Raw genomic sequence first — 22,474 nt, 5'->3', positions numbered from 1 at the left:
AATTGTAATTTTACCAACTAAATACATTTTAACTTAATTCTTATATTCTCAATATTTAAAAAAATTTTCTAATATTTTTTAATTATTTAAAAAAATCAAGGCAAAGATCAACCTGTTGAATTTAAATTGCACTTTTGAATGTGAAATAACATTTCAGTCTCATTAGTAATTTACTAGTTCTAATGTGTTTTCACAAATAAACATGCGTTTCAAAGTTTGAGAATTAACTATTAAAAATCAGAATTTTTTTTTACCTTATTGGAAATCTAATAGTTTTACTTACATGAACCAAGAGAATAAAATTATCTAGCAGTAAAGATAGAACTCTTCTCCTTGTAAATAAATTGTATCAAAGTTTCCCAAACCTTTAAACATATTAACTTACTTTTGAAAACTTGAGACTATTGCCCCAGTGCACTGAATTTTTTAGAGATAAATAACGTGAGTTTTTCACAAAAGAGGTTATTATGATTGTTAAAAATCCTGATGTTATTGATGAATTCATTAATTAATAAAAGATATTTTTTTCCAAATTCTTACAGGAAACATATGTACACTTAAAATTTTGTTAGAGATTTATCAAAAATTGGCTCTTCGGCCACTGGTTTGTCTAGACCCAAGTTTGGGTAACTCTTATTTGTATATTTAACAGAAACAACTTCATTTACTGAAAATAATCACATTTCTTTGAAAAATAAATAAATAAAAATCTTCTTCTTTTGAATAATCCTTTTTCTTTGAAGTAATCATGAAAAATATTACAAAATATTTCATTGCATTACAAATAAAAATACAAAATGTAAGACATTTGGTATCAAGTTTTCTTGTGCAAAATGCAATGCAGAGCAAACCATGCTAATTGTTCCAAAATGTAAATGATCCCTCCGTAACATTACATTTCAAAATACTTTCTACCCACTTCTAGTTTACTTTCTGTCATTAACTCTAGAGGGCTCTGTCCTCCTACTTCAAGTTCATCAAGACTCTTGTATACCCTCTTTGGTATGGGGACAAACTGACTTTTAGCCCTTACAATTCTTAATTTCAATACACAAGTCTTTTCATTATTCCTAAATAAACTTTATCTCGGGATAAAATTAAAAGAATTTAAACTTTTTTCCTTGAAAAAATGGAGATATTTTGCAGATGAAACAGTAAAAATAAACTATTTTGGTTTAACCCTGAAGTTAATAAATATACTTACTAATAAATAAGTGGTAAATATATATACATATATTGATACTTGATAAATAAAAAGAGTAATAAATTAAATTGCAAAATAAGTTTGAGAATTTTTCAATAAATTAGAAACAGATATCAACATAAGATAAAAGAATTTTAAAATTATTGAATGATTTAAAAAGGTTCAAATTGAGAATTCTCTGCATTTACCGAAATCAGTTTACATAAATATTTTTGGAAATTCTAAAAAAAAAGTTTTTATCACTTTCTCATCTAAGATTATGTTTATTCATGAATCAATTTTATTTCATTCTTCAAATTAGGTAAAACTAAACAATAAACTAATTCTTAATAAATCTGATCTTACTTACCTTGATTAGTAAATACAAGAAGAAAAAAAAATTTCTAAATAATTATTTAAATTTTATATTGAATTTTTTTCTATTTAGAGAACATAATTAGTTATCCAGTAAATAATTATCAAAACTAAATCACATAAGGCTACAAAAATGTAGATAAAAAAACAGCATCACATGAAATATATGAATAAAATAGACCCTTTAGAGTAAAATGTACAGTTTTAAATTCTAAAAAATTTCAACAAATATAAAACTTTGTATTTAACTCATAACAAAAAATGCAAAAATACTACTGAGATCTTTAATACAAGGCTGTCCCTAAAATTAAATGACTACAATCTAGTAACTTCATCTCGATCTGCTTCTTCCTCTTCCTCATCCTGAGCAATATCAGGTAAGTCACTTTCTGATTTGTGACCTGATCTTCTGGACAGTGCTGGTGAATGAGCTCTAGAATCTTGGCTTGATGATTCTGAAAAGTCAGTGCTTTCTGATAAACCTGTACTGGATTGTGATTCCAAGCCATCCCAAGAACCTTTAGGAGTAAGAGATCCTGCACCTCCAGAAACAGTAGGCCACGGTCGTCTCATGGCACCAGCAGCTTTAGGTAATGTTGCAAACTGCTTGGGGATAATAACTGGAGAAGCATGTGCAGTACCTGCATGACTTTTGTAACCTCCCCTTCCAGAAATGCAACTAGAGGAAAATCCAAAGCAACTCACAGTATCATCAGCTTTACTTGTTCCAGCACCCATACTTGCAGCAGCAGCACTAACACGACTATGAAGACCATGTGTACTAGGTTGTAAAGCACTTTGAAATCTTGAGACTAAACAGGGGCTAGGTGGCACTCTTAAACCTCGATCTTTCCAATCTGGGAAAGAAAATAAAAATTTTTAAAATAGCAAAGGAGTTCCAATATGATATAAAAACTTTCTAACATCTTTAAGTGACTATTTTTGTAATAAATATAATAACCCAGCTTAACAATAATTTTGCAATAAAACTGAGCACTTAAGTTGAATTTCTTAGAAAATGTATTAAATCAATTCATTTTTTGAATATGGTATAGTTATTGTATTGATCGACAAATTTTATCTTATAGCAGGTAACACAAATAAAATTCAATAAACAGCTCTTGCTTTTAAAAATTTCTTACATTAAATATTTATTCAGCACATGGGAAAAAATAAAATTTGGATTAAATTACTGGTTAGCTGGAGAACTTAAGACCAAATATTTTTGAGCAGTCTATGACAATAACATATTTAGCTTGATGAACATGCCATTACATTCCTTTACAAGAAGGAAATGTCCAACAGACATATTTTACTTCCTAAAAACTTGTTTAATCTTTATAGGCAAAAGGAGTTTCAACCCGGTGTTACAATACAGCTAAATTAAGATGCACAGAAAGCGTGAAGGCAACATTTAAAAAATTAGAAGTGTATAAGCAATACCAACTTTCGTTGTAAATTTATGTTAACGTAAAAAATATGTTATGTTTGTGGAAAATTATTAAGTTTTGACTTTAGGCTTCTGTTAATAAATAGAAGTTTTAAAAAAAAATACAATAAAATTAAAAACATACATACAGTGAGCGCTTATAAGCTCAATATTGTAATAGAGAATTACTATATAGTAAATGAGCTCATATTTAGTTTTGAACCTTTATTTTGAAATAGCAATCAATACCAAAAATGTAATGATAGCAAAGAATAATGAAACGAAGGAATGATTAATATACATTACTGGTATATAACAATAAATTAAGAAATACTAAATATTTAATAGGTATAAAAACTCTTTTATAACTTTAATAATGCCATGCTGATGAATAGCAAAATCATGATCTTAGTTAATTAAGGAATAATACAATGTGATTTTCTGACCAATGAGAGAGCGCAAACAGTTATGAGAAAATATTTTAGACCACTGCGCTTTTATGTTATGTAAAGATGCATAAAAATGTATTGAAAATAAACAATAAAGGTTTTAAATAATATACTATAACCTAGCAGCCATATCTGATAAATACATACATACAAATGCAACAATTCTATGTTTTAATTTGAAATAATCCACCCAAGGAGACTAACATTTCCCAAAAAGAGAGAATAAAATTTTTGAACAAGAAAAGGACAATTACTAAATTTATTTAACACTAGATAAAAAAAAATTACTAAGGCTAAATGCATCATTTTAACCTATTGAAAGCACTTTTGATTTTAATAAATTCTTTACTAATAGCAAATTTTTATATTTTAGTAATTGGCAGGAGTAAACATATGTTATTTACTGGCAAAAGCACAATTTTTGTACAAATAACAATAAAATTTAATATGTTTTATTAACAATAGCACATTATTTATATTTTCTATGAGTTTCTCCCTCAGGCTTTTATTAAATACCGATAAAATTAAATTTAACTTAATAACACTCCAATATTTTTTTCTATTGAAAAAACTACGAAATTTTTTATTAAAACATAAGTTGGTTAATTGCTTGCTGTCTTAAAAAATATGTAAGAAAAAGAACAAATATCATAATTCATGTATACTGATCTACTTACTCTGTATTAATTGTCTTTCTTTTTCACAGAGTTGCTCGAGTTCATACTTTTTTTCTTGAAGAACTCTCTGTAAAAATAATGTTGATCTACCTGAAATTTTACTTTAAATAAAAGTAACTTTTTATGAATATATTTACTGTACTATAGCTCAAAATACATCTGAATTTCAATTAACACAGTGCATATTAAAAGCAATAATAACTTTATACTTCAAATACAAAATTAAATTATTAATATTTTTATAGTATCTTTTCTTTCCTGATGATGAAGAGTAATTTAAGATTGATGAGTGATGAAAATGATTGTTTGGGATTCATGAACAACTAAAAATATTATAATATAAACAAAAAATAAAAACAGAGTTTTTAAACTCCATTTTATCAAAAACTTGAAAATGTCTACTACTTTTATCTTTCTAAAACCCCTCAAAAATAATTTCACTGTTTTTAATTATCTATTTTCCCATTTATTACTTTTTTTAGAAAATTTATTTTCTATTTTAATAAATATAATTTGAATCAATCAATCTTATCAATCAATGAAAGACTTCAGTTTCTTTGACATTTGATTACTGGCAGAAAATACAACAATTATCATTTATTTAACAATTGTATAACAATTATCATTCATTGTTTAAATTATTTATTTATATTTTTTATAATTGAAAAAATTGACATCTTTACTGGAAGAGAAAAGTTTATTTTTAAAAAATAAAACAATTGCATTTAGTTAAGGTGCAACAGAACACCAATAACATTCACAAATTCATACCCTCTCTCATTATATGTGTGTGTTAATCTCTAAGCATCTAAATAGTTTTCCATAAAATAATTACAATTATTTTTGTCACAGTCTTTTTATCCTTAACTGCCCTAAACATTTAACAACAAAATATACAAAATATTATAGTAAGAAGGTTATATATAATTATAACAAAATTCATGATTTCTTCTTTCTTACAATTGAGTAAAATATGAAGAATGTTAGTATTTTTCTACAACTATTACTATTAATATCTAGCATTGGTAAGCAGTCAGAAAAACAGAGGATAGGAAAAACTGTGCCCCTAAAACAGTGTTTCCCAAAGTGTGCTACGTGTACCCCCAGGGGTACTGGAACAGTTGAGCTGGGATACGCCCTCTTATGCGAAATATCTTGCAACAAACGAAAATTTCAAAAAATATTATTTAAAAACAAAGCTAGCCATGAGAATTTACTATTACGTATTTTTCTATTGGCTATTTTTTGCAGAGTTAACAGTTAATAATCAGTGGTGTCAACAGCCAGTTGTGATTTTGAACTTTCGTGCAATTTTTTTATATTAAAAATAAACTTATTTTTAAAAAAATACATTCATTTTTTTATTAGTGGTACACAGCAGTACGAAAAATTTAGAATGGGTACACAAAAGTCATAAGTTTGGGAAACACTGCCCTAAAAGAGTTGAAACTTACCTTCAATCGTAAATATTTCATATGAAGCTCAACTTTGTGAACACAATTTTCAAATAAAACCACCATTCGCATAGTTTTTTCACAGCTCTGTATGTACTGCACTAAGGTTTTATGGTCCACTTTTTCCATATCTTGACCATTGATGGATAATATTACATCACCTGAATTGATAAAAGTAAACAATGCTTAAAATACATCATTCTATTCACTCAAAATAAAATAGAAAAATCCAATTAACATAAAGAAACAGATAGCTATTTAGGGGGAACTAACAGAGCTGCAGTGTTCTAAAAATGATTTTTCTATTTAAAAAAAGGAAGACAGAAATGTACAGTTTGTTGCATTCTATTTAAACAAGAAACTTATATTCAGAAAGTTTGAAAATTAGCTACAAATTTTGAAACAAAGATCACCGCTGTCTGATAAAAACAATGAATAATGCTTTCAAAATAAAAATTTGAGGCAGCAACAACCTGATGCCGCCTGGGAAAAAAAATGCTCATTCAAATATTTCTGTTGAAATGGTTGGACAAACAGTAGTTTTTCTCTTAAAACATAATTATTAATGATAGTCTAAAATAGTTCGCACAGATTAATTCTTATTCTGTAAAAGAGGATGTAAGCAAACACCAACTTTTATTAAATTGCAAATAAAAACAAGTTTCATTTGATCAAAAAACTGACACATTAAAAAAAAAAAAACTTTAAATGCCATTCTAAATACTTATGCTCAGAGTTTGCGAATACGCACATAGAGGCTCATTTCATGCATCAGATTTCAGCTTAACTCATCAGACTTCAGTAAATTAACTCATCAGACTTCAGTAAATTAACTCATCAGACTTCAGTAAATTAACTCATCAGACTTCAGTAAATTAACTCATCAGACTTCAGTAAATTAACTCATCAGACTTCAGTAAATTAACTCATCAGACTTCAATTCCTTGTAAACTTTTTGTTAAATTGTTAGTTTTGTTTTATTTAATGCTAATATTTTTTCATGCACTTCTGTAAACATTAAAGTGAGTATGAAGTAAGTGACTACACTCTTTTCATGTATCCTGAATTTTAAAAAAATTTATTGCTACTGCTCAAATACTGCCAATAGCTACTACTGCTTAGGGGGAAAAAAAAGATGTTTTACAATTGAAAATAGAATAAAATCTAAAAAGTGAGTTCTGCTTGGGGGTGAGCATTTGGATGATTTTTTGCAGATTGTCTCGTGAAGAACAACTCCCTTTTGTTAACCCCAATGACAGTGTCAATTATAAAATTTTTAAAAGTGAAAAAATGCATAAAAAATTTAATTCTCGCTTTTTTATTTAGAAGCCCGATTTAAATTACTTATATAATGCAGAAAGAAAAGCAAATATTGTGTAATATCTTTCAATAAATTTTAAATGAATTATTTTACAAAGTTTACTTTGCATAATTAAAAAGAAGTTAGTTAAAATATAATTTGCTATTAAATGGTGGCAATCTACAAACGTAACCTCTGTTTCAAAATCACCTTTTTAAATTTTACCTATCAAAAATTTAATAGAGGAGGGAAATTATTCTCTAAAAATGTATTATTTTATATTTTTTTCTGGTGGATGAAATCTGTTGCCATGTTTTGTCTGATAACTGGCCACGATTGCCTGAACATCTATGTCGCATCAACATGGTTCATGATCCCTTTTGACCTCCACGAGGTAATGGACTTGTCTCACCTGTCTAGGTGCCCTGCTCTTTCTCGGAAATCTATCTGGGAACGCTACTGGACTGCTCGCTCTTGTTTATAGATTTATTGTTATCTTTTTGACGTTCAATTGTCTTTTAATGTGCCATTGGAAATTTTAAAAAAATAATAATAATTTTTTTAGATAACACTGTGTTTTTTTTTATTTGAAATGACTATTCCTTCACTTCCAATCAAAAGTTAAAAAAAATTAAAGTACACTAATGTTTACAAACACCATTTTTTCTGAGAAATAATTTTACATAAAAACAAATAATAAAAACAAAATACATTTAAGACAAGTTTTAATTATTCACATATTGCAAAAAAAAATTCCTTTGGTTGGACAACAGAATATTTTAGACACAACATTTGCATAAGAAATACTTGGTTGCAAAAAGGTAAATTAATTACTTTAAGAATTATGTCTTACCTGGTCTCATCCCAGCACGAAAAGCAGGACCATCATATTCCACATAATCTACGTAGGTTATTAATTCTATCTCACCATCTCTTTTATGATGAATCCCATATGTCTAAAATGAAAATTAACTATTATTTATAAGGAACACAATTGTTGAATTAGCATTTTAATTAGATTCTACAGAAAATTATTTATAAGAAAAGTTTAGGTATAATTATATAATAATTTTTATTTGTGATAAAGTAAAAAAATATTTTGAATTTTGCTAGTCGTGCCAGCAAGATTTGTGCAGCAAAATTGCGATTACAGTAAATTCCTATTTATTCAAGGAATTGACACCGACATGACAATTGAGGACAAGCGAATTTCAAGACTTATTCAAAATCAAATGCTGTTTAGATATGAGATACAGAATTTTATGTCTGATGACTTGATCATTAATAAAAATTGAGATGTTCATTGCATTCTAAATAATAGGTTTTTATACAGTGAACTTATCCTTTTTAAACATACAACATATATAAAGTAATTTTAGAGAACTAAAATTTATGTTGGTGAATACAACATAATACAATCCTTTAAAACAAAACTGATAAAAGTGTAATTTTAACTGGAAAAAGATTTATATTACTTGTAAAGTGAAGCCAAATGATCCATTTCTTCGTTCAACAATGATTGTGCGACGTCGCCTGTCTTCATCTGGTTGGGTAACTATTACTCTGTCATTCTTGACAGTTTCCAAAATTTGGTGCTGTTTAAAAATATTTGAAGAAAAAAAACTACATTAATAATTCATATTTTTTTTTTAAATACAATTATCAAGAATATTTTTTAAATGAATACATCAGTAAACATTAGCCTTTAAAATAATAATGTATGAAATTATTTTGAAAGTATAAAACATCTTGACAAAAAATTAATAAACCCACTTTTTTTTTCCTTAATTAAGAATTATTCTTCATTAAATAATCTAAATAAATTTCTTTCCTTCTAAAACAATATAAATAACAAATTAAAAACAAAAGAAAAAAGAACAATACATTATAATATCAGTGGTTTGAAAACTAAATGAAAAAAATTCAGTATAAATCAAATGTTTAAAAAAAAAATGGCATTTAGAATTCCTTTGTAGCATATCTATAGGGTCAGGTGAGGGAAAGTGGTTATAAATTTAAGCATTTTTTATACAATGGATTCATACATATTAAATATGAGGCATAAATTCTTGATTTTGTTTAATTGCCTTATTAAAGTACTGCATTCAAAAGAACAAGCTTTAATATTTCTTCTTCAACCCAGAGTGGGATAAAGTGGGTATAATTCTATAATTTGTTGTTGTTGTTGTTTCTAATGCCACTTGCCACACGGGCAAGCCTGCTTGGTGAAATATATTTCATTTAAAAACATATGCAAACATTGTTTTAGAAATAAAAATGCACTTAAATAAATGTATCAAGATTATATTTAAAAAAAAAAAAACATAAACTAAAAAATTTTTTTCTTTGTAAAAAAATTAAAGAGTTAATGCTTATGGCTATCAAAATTAATTTTCACTACGGATACAGTATATTTTGCTGAACTCAACACTCATGAACAACATAAACTCATCAAAAAGAAAGAAAACAGTTATAGCTTTTGGTTTAATTTAAAAATAAACGATAGTGTTAAAATTAATATCTATAGAAGTATAATTTAAAGTTTTTTTACCATTTATAAAAAATGTGTATTTTTACTGGAATTTGTTACTTTAAGGAAATTGTTTTGTTTTTCATGAAAAGCTGTCACATGAATGCAGAGACTTGCATGATAACTCATCTATATCTCAAAAAATATGTTCATTAAGTTGTACCATTATGCTATTTTGGTAATTTTTGGATTGCATAATATGTCTGTTATATTGTGTTTTCCCTTATCATTCTTTTCTTCAAGAGATAATATAAAAGAAGTTTTATTTTCAGCTTTATAATTACTATAAAGAACTATAATCAAACAAAAAAAATTATATTTTAGCTATTTCATTATGAAATATAGAGCCTTAGATACTTACTAAAAACATAAAAGTTAAAAAAAATATTCCTATAATACAACACTTAGCTAAGCTTAACCATATACCCACTTTATCCCACCTCAGAAAAATATTCGTAATAAATAAAATTTTGAAATTTATACTTAAATTTCTATGTAAATCTGCTCGTTAGATATCCCTCTATCAGTTTGAATTAAAATTAATAGTTTTTAATGATATTAGAAGAAAGTTCATCAACAGCTTAAACTAACATACTTTATAAATTGATCAAATAGTGTGTAAACATTAAATTTTTTTATTGGTCTCTAAAACTAAAATAAAAATGCTTGCCGCAATCCCAGTAAATGTCTCTAAAAAATATTTAATAAATGATCTGAACTTAAAAGGAGAAAATAGATGTTTTTTAACATATAATCACTTTATCCCATGTACCCTGGGCCAGATTACCCATTAGGCCAGACTAAGCCATAGCCTGGGGCCCCCAATAATTAGGGGTCCCCTTAAAATGGATTTTTTGAAAATAAATTAAGAAAAACAATGATTTTTCAAATTTTTTCAAAATGTTTTGATTATTTTTTAGTTCTAATTTAATAAAATAAAGTAAAATTTAATTTATTATTATTTATTTTAATTTTAAATATGCTTTCTTAAATGAAAAGATATATAAATACTTCTATATTTGAATAAATAAGAAATATACGAGAAAAAAATTTAATCTAAGGCCCCCAAAAATTTGAATGGCCTAAGGCCCCGCGTACACTTAATCTGTCCCTGCATGTACCCACTTTCTCCCACCTGACAATATCTGAAATAATTAAAACTAAGAATATAAAAATCTGCATTAAATTTATATTGAAAAAAAAAACCCTCCAAACAGAAAAAGTTTAAAATGCTAATTTTAAAGTTGTTTTTTCATAATCTGGTGCCAGGTTAAACCATCATGTAACCCTGAACTCAATTCTATTTACTCTCCAGTCCAACAAACTGTTTAATTATAAGTGTGAAACAAACTGGTTAAATACTGGCATAACTGGTAGGAAAGAATGCACAGTATGAAAGTTTTTATTAAAATTTGGCCTAAGAACTTGACAGTTGAAACAAAACATAAAAAGTAAATCAAATAAAAATAGTATAGATTTAAATAAATATATTAATCCTGTTACTATAAACTGTATTTTTACATGAGATAAAATTTTAAGAAAATAAAATAAAAAAGTTCAAAAAACTTTTTTTACATAAGAAAAATTAACATCAAGTTTTTATCAAAGGTAAAGAATAATAATTTTTCTCCATACATTAAGATAGGCATAGCAAACTTGCCACTTGAATAAAAAAATACAATTTGGTTAGTTTAATCAAAATTAGATAGTACTACTAAGAGAAAAGAAAAAGCAAATGGCAATTTTGCAAAGCATATATACAACCTAGCAAAATTATTAATACATACATTGAAAAATACTGACAATATTAAAAAAGTTTCTTTTCCCTTAAAAAATAAATAAATAGCTGTGTTTGATAAGAAAGAAAAATTTAAAACAAGCACTCAAATAGCATATAATTTGTCACAAAATACAATAAAAAAATATTTAAAAATTCTATTATATACAAGTACTTTTTAAAAAATTTTTTTTTACTTAAATACATTTCTATTTGAGAGCTTTTTGAAGAAATTGATGCACAATGGGATAAATATGAAGTCAAAATGATAGAACATTGGAATAAAGCAAGACAGTAATTATGTCAACAAAATATTTAACAACTAAAATCACTCTATAATAAACTTATATCAGTTATTGTTACTTTCATTTATTCCTCCAAAATTACAAAAACATAAAAATGTTTATTGATCTATAAAATGTTATAAATGAAAAAAAAAGGGTTAACATTTAACAATTCAAAAAGGAGACATTAAATAAATAATACAACCCATATAATTCATAATTTTAGATACAAAATACTTTTTTAACATCCAAAATATTTTAAACCCCTTTTTCACAAAAAATAATAAAGTAAACTTGCTATTTTTATCACGTACAATATTAGGATATGAAAAAATTTCATAAATTGACTAATTAAAAAAATAAATATATAAAACTATAACGTAAACATATGCGTAGTTTTAAGTGAAAATAATCAAGTGTTAAAGCATAAATAACCCAAACATTATAAAGCTGATAAGACTGGCGAAATTGTGAATTTCTTTTTAGTAATATCGATTAAAGGATAAACAACAATTCGAAATATGTAATTATTTCAAGCTTTGACAAACTAAAATCTGATGTAAAATATGTAAACAAGGAACACAATATAAACATTTCGCACTTACATCAGGGTCATCGTCATCCGAAAGATCCCAAAAACCATCGTTTCCAAATAAGTCTGCGTGACCGATGTAAAACATAGTCATGTTTGCATTAAAAAATAAATACACCTTCCTCTATCAATTACACATTTATCAATACAAACTACTTTGAGAAAGAAGATATTGAAACAATAGTCGAGATTTTTATCGCGAGTGGAAAAAAAAAAATTTATTTCCCTAACACGGAGAACTTGTTAGAGCGGGCTAGATAACGTACGTGTGACAGACAACTATGAAGAATTCTGAGGTAAGCCGCACAAATCTTAAAAATCGTACACAACCTTGATTTTATTCACCCTTAATTTGAAGTTAGGAGGTTATATTAATAATATGTATAAATAAGTATTTTGTAATGTAATTTGTATAAATAAGTAGTAATTCGAAAGTTTCAATCATAATCTTTCTTGGAAATTATGTCATTTCATCATTGTTACTAAATTTAAATTTAACTGAGTAATAAACGCGGAATTATTTACGAACGAGATTTGAAACTGCACTTCATCTCATTAGGTAGGTTAAAGCCTCCAAAATACTGCTAACAAATGAATAATATTGAGACGATTTTCTTAATTTAGTATCGAAAAAAGAAAAAAAAAACATATCAGTCCAAAGTAAAAGATTAGTCTTTAATAAATGATTTTAGAAACATTTCGAATTACGCATTTGAAATAAGGGAATATCAGGTACCTAAAATAACAATTATTTCATTGAAGTTAGTGAAAAATAACGTCACAGTGCTAAAAATATATTTTAATATTAAATGAATAAAAATATGATAGCATGAGTAAGTAGTTTAAAGTAAATAATACCTGGTAAATTGCCAAAGAAAACGATTTCTTTTATTTAAGTAACTGTACAGCAACGCCGAGAATGACGACGCAAAATCATAAATATTTTGAATAACTAGTAAATAAATCACGTTTCACATTTCTGAATAAAAATAAATAAATTGAGAATGTTTATTATTACTAACTTAGAGTAAACAGAAGTTAATGGCTGTATTAGTTTATTAAAACTGCACTTACTTTCATTTTAATGTTTTCATTTATAATTTTACTGAGATTTAATTCGATTTTTGTATGATCATTAGAAACGAAAGTTCGAATTTCTTCTAAAAAACATCATTTGATATAACATATGTAACAAATATTTTAAAAATTTCAGCTAAAAAAAGTATTTAATTTTACCCCCAACCATCTAAGTGAAAGAAAAAAACGCGATTTTTCTGAAAGAAAAATAGCAAATTTTTAGTCATAAAATAACAAAACTCGACTCGGCAAAATCCATTATTTAAGGGGGGAAATTGGATTTTTACGATTTAAATAAAAAAAAAATTATTTATCAGTCAAATTATCTGATAAAAAATATTAACAGTACTTAATATTATTTAATAATAATATTATAGCTAAAATGTATTTAACTATAATGTTTCAGAAATTATTTAATAACTACAAACTATTCACTGAATAAATAAAATCACGGTTTTCGATCAAGCTAATCCTAAAATTTTAAAGACAAGAGAGGCAATTTGTCGCATAGATAACCGATGAAGAGTAGATTATCAGTATCAGAATATGTATATTACAGAGAAAAAAAACATTGCAAGTAAAAGTATTATAAAAGTAAGTATTTTAAAAATAATATTGTTACTGTGCTTAAATTATCTTTATGAATGATCGGGTGATCATAAGAAACGAAAGCTCGAACTTTTACCATTTGGTAAAACGTATGTAACAAATATTTTAAAAGTTTCAGCTAAAAGAAGAAATTAATTTTGCCCCCGAGAATCTAAGTGAAAGAAAATAATAAAAAGAAAAGCAATTTTTCTGAAAGAAAAATATTCGAATTCTACAATATTCGAACGAGCTAATATTTAAAAAAAGAAAACTGGACTCAGCTTATAGCAGGGTTGCAAAATTCATTATTAAAAAAAAAAAAAAAATCGAATTCATTTAGATATGAAATGAATTGAATTTTTACAATCGAAATCAAATTTTTATTATTTTTTTACATTTATCAACCAAATTATCAGATAAAATATTCTATCAGTACTTGACATTATTTAAAACAATATTATAGCTAAAATAGTAGATATTTCTAGTAGAATACTACAAACTAATCACTGAATATATAAAATCACGGTTATTTTTGTTCAAGTTAATCCTAAAATGGATATGGAGGCAATTTGTCGGTTAGATATCCTATGAAGAGCAAATTTAGTTTAAATCAGAGTATTAAGATCAGAATATGTATATTAAAGAAAGAAAGAAATTATAAGTTTCTCTGGGCAGAACAAGTCTTTCTTCAATATTGGGAAATACTAACTATGCATTTAATAAGTTTTAAAAGCCCTTGAAACTTTTACATAAACATAAAACAAAATGAGTATAATTGGAATATGTTTATTACCAGCAAATAATTTTACATAAGCTAATAGAAAATAATAATTTCAGTTCAACGCGATTTTCACCCACTTAAGTCTCTAATTATATTCAATTATTACTCGATTTAGAAATAACAATTTTTACCCTTTTATCATTTCTTTGAATAAAACTATGATTATCAATGAAATCAGACTTTAAATAGAATCACACACACCTTTAAAAATATATTTACAAAAATATTTTCGATTTAATGATTTTTTTATTTTTTTTAAATCGATTGGTTAAAATCAAAAATATTCTTTAAAAAAAATCACAGTTGATTTTAAATTGATAGTCAATCAATTTGATTTTTTATAAAAAAAATTCAAGAGAATGAAATCGTGATTTTAATCATGATTTAAATCAAGTTAACTTAAATCACGCAAACCCTCGTGTATAAATATTGCTTTTAAGTCTAAATATTGTTAATGGAATGTGTTCGTTTTTGTTAAATGAACGTATCAAAGGACAAAAGGAGATTTTTCTAACCAAACCCGAAAAAATAAATTTTTTAAGGAAGGAGAAAATTTATGTTCACCTGTTGCTAAATGTTTTAAGCAAATAATATAAATAGCTATTTTTTAAAACTAGATAGAAATAAAATGACTAATTGACAAAGAAAATAATAACAGATTTAGAATAATAATTTCTTTATTTCATTTTTAATCATTAATACAAACATTGAACTTGTTTACTATAGCAAGCATAATAATTGGAGTAAGCTTAATATTTATTAAATTTTAAAATAAAAAATATTACAGGAAAAAAGTGTTAAGGTTATGAATGAGTAACACTGTTGAAAGAGGGTACAGTTCCATAATATCGAGGACTACTTGAAATAGGAATCGCTTCTATTTTATATCTTTGGGCCGGTATACAATTTTTGATTATGGTTGATACCTTCCTGCTGTATCCAATATATACAATTTTAATTATCTTTAAGTCATTTCACAAATTAGAAGTTAGTATTCAAACATCTACACCAGACTTAAGATAAAAACTGCAAAAATGTGATATCGATTTGAGAAAAAAAATATTGCTATCGAGGTGATGGTATCTTGATGTGAGTTATTTTTTTTTTTTTATAACAGTGTGTGAGTCAATATACTTCTGAATTGATTATTCTATTTTTCTCACTGTATCAAATTCATTCTCCTCATGAGATAATAATTTTCATCTTTTACTAGAAAAACAACTAGAATTAAAAAACATAAAGGGTTTAAACATTTTGGCATTGCTACTTCTGATATGATTGCATAAATTTCTAATAATTAAAACTTAGACTAATCTTAGGTGTTGATATGGAGCTAATGCACCATTTAGAGCATTAAACTAAACAAAATTTTTACACAGATGGGTAATCTTCTACAAATAGGCTATTTTAAGGTAGTAACAACAAGAAAAAGAACAAAATAATTGTGGCAGATATTTCGAATTCTTAATATGGAAGAAGGCATTAGATAAGAAAAACATAGCAGTCGGTCACACTTAATATTTAAAAACAAAAAAAAATTAATATAAGTTTTTATCAAAGAGAGAGAATGATAAAATATCATTATTTGCTTTTCAAGTTTATTCCCATAAATGAAATAACATTATATATTTTTTAACTATCACATTAGAGGAAATTAAAACTCATAATTTATACATTATTAATTAACATAGTACATTTTTAAAAATAAACTAACTTAATAAATATGGAATAATTCTTGACAAATAGAATTTGTAAAAATGCTACTTTTTAAAATTTAATTTCATAAAATCTGTTCGACCAATTTTGCTCAAATTTTGTAAAATTACTTTCTTTAAAATAATGTAAAAAATTAGGTACCTGACAATTCAAAATTTTTTAGACTATCATTAAATAAAATAATTAATATTTGCTAAAAGTTATTTTTTGTATGAAACTATCTTTAGCTAAATAAATTTTATAATCGTCTGCAGAAATGTTTATTTCACTTAACAAGTTCTAAAGATGTGGCAAAATATGCAAAAAATAAAATTAACATTTAAGGGTCCAAACTTTGGATTGCTCTCCTGGTCAAAGCACTATATTTTCCAGATATTTTGTGGGTCAAGAAGTCTAATCTGTCAAAAAATGGTAAATTTATTCAGAGAAAGTATGTTTTTGAGCCTGATTTCATTACTTAAAATATAGTCTGAACTAACTTATTACCATTTCTGAGGTAACACATTTGAAGCATTAAGATGAGTTATTCGTGATAACAAAAGTTATTCGCGATAATCCGTTTATTAATTTATTTATGCACACAGATAGAACATACCTTTAAAAAAATTGATTTTGCTGGAAAGATTAATAAAAAATTCTCGCATCTTTTGATCTATTCGTTTTACAAAAAAATTTTCAATTATATAAGATGAAGTTAAAAACTTTATCTTTCAAAAAGTATCTTTAAAATGAGACAGACATTATGTTGCTGCAACTAACTTCTTGGGTTTTATAGTAAAAAATGCGCAATTTTTGAAGAAAAAAAATCACGCTTTTTAACTAAAAAAAAGAAATAAAAACTTTTGACAAATTAGTTATTTTCAATATTAATAATTTTAACTTTTTTCAATAATAGATTTTAATAGTGCATTAAATCCATGCTAATCCAAATCAATTGGACCTGTTTCCTGTTTGGATTATCCAAAATTATGAAAGTAATTGATGTCATGTAATTTTAGTCAAAGAAATCAGTCAATCATAACATAATCAAAGGTAAAGTTGTGTATTTAATTTGTGTCACATTGCAATACAACAGGATTTTGGCCATATTTTTTTATATGGCAAAAAACAAAAAGAAAAGTATGCATTCTCACAGGACGACAATACATCGCTTTAAAGATGGAACAAATTCTGTTTTTAGCTGATCACTTCCAGGTGCTGTAATTGCTAATTTTATTCATGCAATAAACAAATTACCAACACATACTAAAGTCATAGCTTTCATGATGCTTTATCGTGATTCTTATTCACGTTCACGTAAATTTTGAACCTCACATTTGAATAATAATTTTGATATTGCACCAGGGCACAAATTTGTGTTATTTTGCTATTTAAACTATATCATGTTTTAAATGATTTCTGAATTGTAGACTAAAATGGCTCTAGTATTAGAAAAGACATAATATTTATTTATAAACAAAATTTACATATTCCTCTATAATCCATATTTTCTCTTCTTAATACATCATTCATACTTTCATTGTTGTTTAATGAATAATTTTATAAAGATACATCATATTTATATTTGTTGAGCAGTAATATCAGTTCGAATTAACGATATTAGGTGTGGTTCCGAAGAAAAAAACATTTATTTATATTTGTTTTCCATAAATCAAGATGTGATATAAAATATATACTTACCACTTGAAGCATTAAAATTAAACCAACATTAAAACATAATGGAAAAATAATAAATGCCTATTATTTAAAAGGTAACTAAGCTTGGAATAATTTTCTTTCTATAGAAGAATGTACAGTCTGTGAAGACGAACATGGATTTTACGAGCCCAAAGTCTACATTTATAGAGACAGCCGTTCCTCTTAATACAAAAAGTCTTACATTCATACTTTGTAAAATAATTGTTTGCTTTTTTTTTTTTAAATTATTGCATCTACATTGATTTTTGTAATTAATATCTTTTTTTATAAAAATTCAAAACAACTTTTTTCCCTTAACGACAAGCACTGAACTTCTCAGTCTTTGCATCGGGAGATGCTGCAACCGTTGCTTATTTAACATTACCTCGTGAGCCGTTGCTTATTTAACCGTTGCTTATTTAACATTACCTTTGAACCTAATTCACAGAGGCAAGTAACTTTACACTTGTCATAATGCCATAGACCCAGTGCCGGATTAAGCATACGCGGGGGCCCTAGACCATTCAAATTTTCGCAATCCTTAGATAAAAAAAAATTTCTCATATTTTTTTTATTTATTCAAATATAAAAGTTATACATCTATTTATACATCTTTTCATCTAAGAAAGCATATTTACAATAAAAATAAATAATAATAAATTAAATTTTACTTTATTTTGTTAAATTAGAACTAAAAGATTATCATAACATGTATATTTGAAATTGATTTTTATTTAAAAAAATCATTGCTTTTCTTAATTTTTTTAAATTTATTTTCAAAAAATCCATTTTAAGGGGGCCCCTAATCATTGGGAGCCCCAGGCCATGGCCTAGTCTGGCCCAATGGGTAATCTGGCAATGCATAGACCCATTCATAGGACGAGCCACATTCATACAACAGAGGACAACACACAGAGAGAAACATTCATGTCCAGAGTGTGGTTTTAACTGGATCGGCTTTGCCGTCAGGCTCTTTGACTGTTCGGCCACTAGGTGATCTAATTCTAAATTATTAACTTTCTCTTATCAGTACTTATTCCTGGTGAGAACTAAATGAATATTCTACTTGTATAGATTATTATTTTACTAAAAAGTATAAAGCAATTTATTTAATTAATTTGAAAACCCTAAATGAAAAGGCACACAAAACATATGATATAAACATTTCAAAATAAAAATATGCTTTACCAAATGTTCTTTTTATATACAGTCACACATATTATATTTTCATTCTAAATAAATAATTCATAATTTTTATCCCTATTTCTTCTATATATAATATTTGGCAATTGAAAAACATCCCATATAATTTTTAAAATTTTTTTAAATGTTTATCAATGAAAAAAAGTTTAAAGATAAGAAAACCTATCAAAATATCAAGTCTGTCACCATGGAATTGCTCTCGGTGTAAAGACAAAAGAAAAATATGATTATGATTGATTCAAAGCTTAAGAAATGTAGTTTTATTAATGCTTAAAAAAAATTCTTAAATTGTTGTATTATGGAGAGCTCATTAATTATAATATTATTATGTTAGTCTAAATATTACGTTTTTAAATTAAAGGTTAAAAAAAAATTATAACAATTGACAATAAATGCTTGTGATGAAAACATAAACCAGGGATGATTGTTATACAAAATGAAAAACCCTGAAAATGTTATGTATAAAATCTTGATATCACATTAACAATTTATATAGCTACTATAGCATGTTTAATATCATTTTTTAAACTAAGATTTATAATTAAATTATCTACCAATGAAAAATATCATACCTTTATAGTAACTAATTTGAGAAAAAACATAGTTCTTACAAGAATTACGATTTTGGATTTTAAAATTACATGAATATGAATCACGATATTGGTGTTTCAAAAACACTAAAATACAAATCGCAATATTAAAATTTAAGATCGCGAAAATATATATATATTTTTAATAACGGCAGGCACTGAACTGTCAAACTTCACCTTAGAAGATGCCAGAAGTGTTGCTCATTTATCGTTACCCAGTGGGCACCTGTGAACCAAAGTCATGGAGGCGAGCAACATTACCCACGCCACACTGCCACAAATACCCGTTCATAGGGTGGGCCACATTCATACATCAGAAGACAACACAGAGAGAGAGAAACATCCATGCCCAGAGCGGGATTCGAACCCGCAGCCATTGGCTTCGCAGTCAGGCATGCTAACCACTCGGCCACCTGGTCGGCGATCGCCAAAATATAAATCACTACGTTAAATTTTTAAATCGTGGAAATACAAATCACAAAGCGTATCTTTTAAAAATCATGTATCAATATGAAAATCAATGTTTCAAAAACGAGTGAATATGAATAAAGACATTTGGTTTTAATCTCGCATAAATATTACTTGGGATACTGATTTTTAAAAACACATAAATACCAATCTCGAAGTTGGACTTAATCACATGAATATGAATTGTTATGCACAACTTTTAGATTGCTTGACTATGATTGAAAATGTGTAGCTTTTAAATCAGTCAACTATTGATATCAATGCTTAATATTAAAATAACGTAAATATGAAGTTTGATATTAACGGATTCCAGTGTAGTTTCAAGCAGTAAAAATGTCAAAAATCCGACAATCTTGAAAAATCAAATTGGCCGAAAAATAGCATTTATGAAAACGTCTCCCTGACACAATTTAGCAAAAGTTTCAGAATTTAAATTTTAGATTGTATAACTCGGTGAAAATTTTGTTGGATAAGTCTTGATTCACGGAATCACTGATCTTGAGATAAGCAGAATAATGCAAATTTTGCGGAAAAATCACATGCCCTACTCATAGTTTTTAGACCTGGAAGGATGATTCCGGGAAACCCAGAATTCGGTAGTACACCTGAAATACAATCACCCCTGAGCAAGATTAATACACAGTCAAAACATTAGCTCAAATAAAAGCTTGGGGAGATTTCGCATTGTGATCTGTGGCCGAAAACTTTCTTGTGCAGCAAAAAGTTTTTTTTTTAAAATTATTAAATATTCTTTAGAAAACAGAGTAGGTACATGACAGCGAAATGTTTACATCACTTTTCTCAGCAGTTAAAGGGTTAATCATTGGGAAATAACAACTTTCATCAGCTATTATAGATACAACATTAAATCACATCTTCTTATCAAAATTTTGAAATTAAATGAGTTAGAAAATAAAAGCACAAAACAATATCAAATCAAAAATAAGATTTATGTTACAGATTAACTCACAACCATAATCTTGAGTACAATACTTGAACATTGAAGTATCAATTCAAATTTTAGCTTTAAAATGAGGGGATATCACATTCCATTCTGAATCTATTGGGCTCTGAAACAGCTGAATCGTGGTAATGAATAAAAGTAATTATAAAAATCAAGTTCCTATTTTTTACCTGAGATGCTTCAAGATTCGAAAGATGAAGATCTTGTGGAGGATGAAAACTATGATGATGACTGTGATGGTGGTGATGATGCCGACGATGTTTCTTATTGTGCTTTTTAGTAGTTTTAGGAGATGACATACCTCCTCCGACGAACATTGTTGCGATAAATTTAAGTAACAACAGAGTTCAGATTTAATTTAAAACTCAATGCCTGGGCAAACAAATCCATAACAACGTAACATAATTACAACATCGAAAAAATTAGCAATATCACAAAAGTCCAGAACTCATCCTCATATATCTGTAAACTAGATACAGTCTGCCATCATCCGTCATCTTTCTATTATTATTTAGTTAACAGGAAAAATATGGTATTTCCCTCTAAGTTTCAGGAGAGGGATGAAATTAGGGATTATTGAATGTATAAAAGTAATTGCCATTCCTTTTTCACAAAATATCGTTTTAAAAACATTACATATTTCAGCAATTTCAATTGTCAGATGGCGCTACAAACACAAGATAGAAATATTTTCTCATAGAAGTGCTGAAATTTGTAGACGCGTTTTGTTTCTTTCATAGGAATAAAATAGCATGAAAAGGAAGATTCTTTTTGTTTATAAAAATATTTTAACATGAGATTTTATTATATTTGAAAATAAATTAGCTTTTTAGAAGACTTTATAGAAATTATACTTAAAAATATTTAGTCCAAAATAAAATTTAGAACATTAAAATACTATTGCATAACATAAAATACTTCTGCATTGCGTTTTCGAAACTCTTTTTTTAGTTACATCTCAATTTTTCATAAGAAGAATTATATTATTGTATTACCGTTTCTGATTATTGACTGAGAAAAATCACATGAGAGAACCCAAGACATTAAAAGTTTTAGCATTAATTCCCTGCAAATTATTTTTCCTTGCTTTCATGAGATCCCAGTTTCTGCCTTCCGTCCTTTTTTTATCCTTTGCGATCTCTCTGGCAACATTCCAACTGAGCCGACTAAATTGGTTTCTCTCATTGGTCACTATGTTGTTCTCGGCTTACTTCTCCTCCTTCTCTTTCCATCAAATGACCAAGTCAATGCGATTCGTTCTTTCTCTTTGACATATTTTCTTAATTTGTGCCTAATCCTGTTCAATTGCCTCATTTTTATATCTGTTGTTATTAGCTTGTAGTGTTGGTACTAGATTTAA

At 26.7% G+C, this 22,474-nt stretch overlaps 1 protein-coding gene across 2 annotated transcripts; it reads right to left on the bottom strand.

The window, feature by feature from the left end:
* Positions 1-717: 717 nt before the first annotated feature.
* Positions 718-21,718, bottom strand: ssp6 (PDZ domain-containing short spindle 6). Of its 2 annotated transcripts, none has more exons than XM_016066468.3 (6): positions 21,285-21,718; positions 8,343-8,462; positions 7,721-7,823; positions 5,568-5,728; positions 4,114-4,180; positions 718-2,415 (listed from the first exon to the last, which is right to left on the bottom strand). In XM_016066468.3, the coding sequence occupies exons 1-6, from the start codon at positions 21,429-21,431 to the stop codon at positions 1,874-1,876; spliced, it is 1,140 nt and encodes a 379-aa protein (XP_015921954.1). In that variant the 5' UTR covers positions 21,432-21,718; the 3' UTR covers positions 718-1,873. The 2 variants fall into 2 exon arrangements, with proteins under 2 accessions (XP_015921954.1, XP_015921955.1); XM_016066469.3 differs by lacking the exon at positions 21,285-21,718 and adding an exon at positions 12,064-12,343.
* Positions 21,719-22,474: the final 756 nt, after the last annotated feature.

The sequence above is a fragment of the Parasteatoda tepidariorum genome, chromosome 7 (genome assembly GCF_982258835.1).
Source record: "Parasteatoda tepidariorum strain Cologne lab strain chromosome 7, Ptep-v5.0, whole genome shotgun sequence".
Taxonomy (NCBI): domain Eukaryota; kingdom Metazoa; phylum Arthropoda; class Arachnida; order Araneae; family Theridiidae; genus Parasteatoda; species Parasteatoda tepidariorum.
Note: the sequence above shows the minus strand (reverse complement) of the source record. Positions and strands in the feature narration are given on the sequence as shown.

Coding starts and splice junctions, on each gene's coding strand:
- ssp6 (XM_016066468.3), bottom strand. CDS start 21,431: ATGTTCGTCGGAGGAGGTATGTCATCTCCTAAAACTACTAAAAAGCAC. Junction 7,824..8,342: donor CATTTGGCTTCACTTTACAA/GTAATATAAATC, acceptor TTTTCATTTTAG/ACATATGGGATTCATCATAA. Junction 5,729..7,720: donor TCGTGCTGGGATGAGACCAG/GTAAGACATAAT, acceptor TTATCAATTCAG/GTGATGTAATATTATCCATC.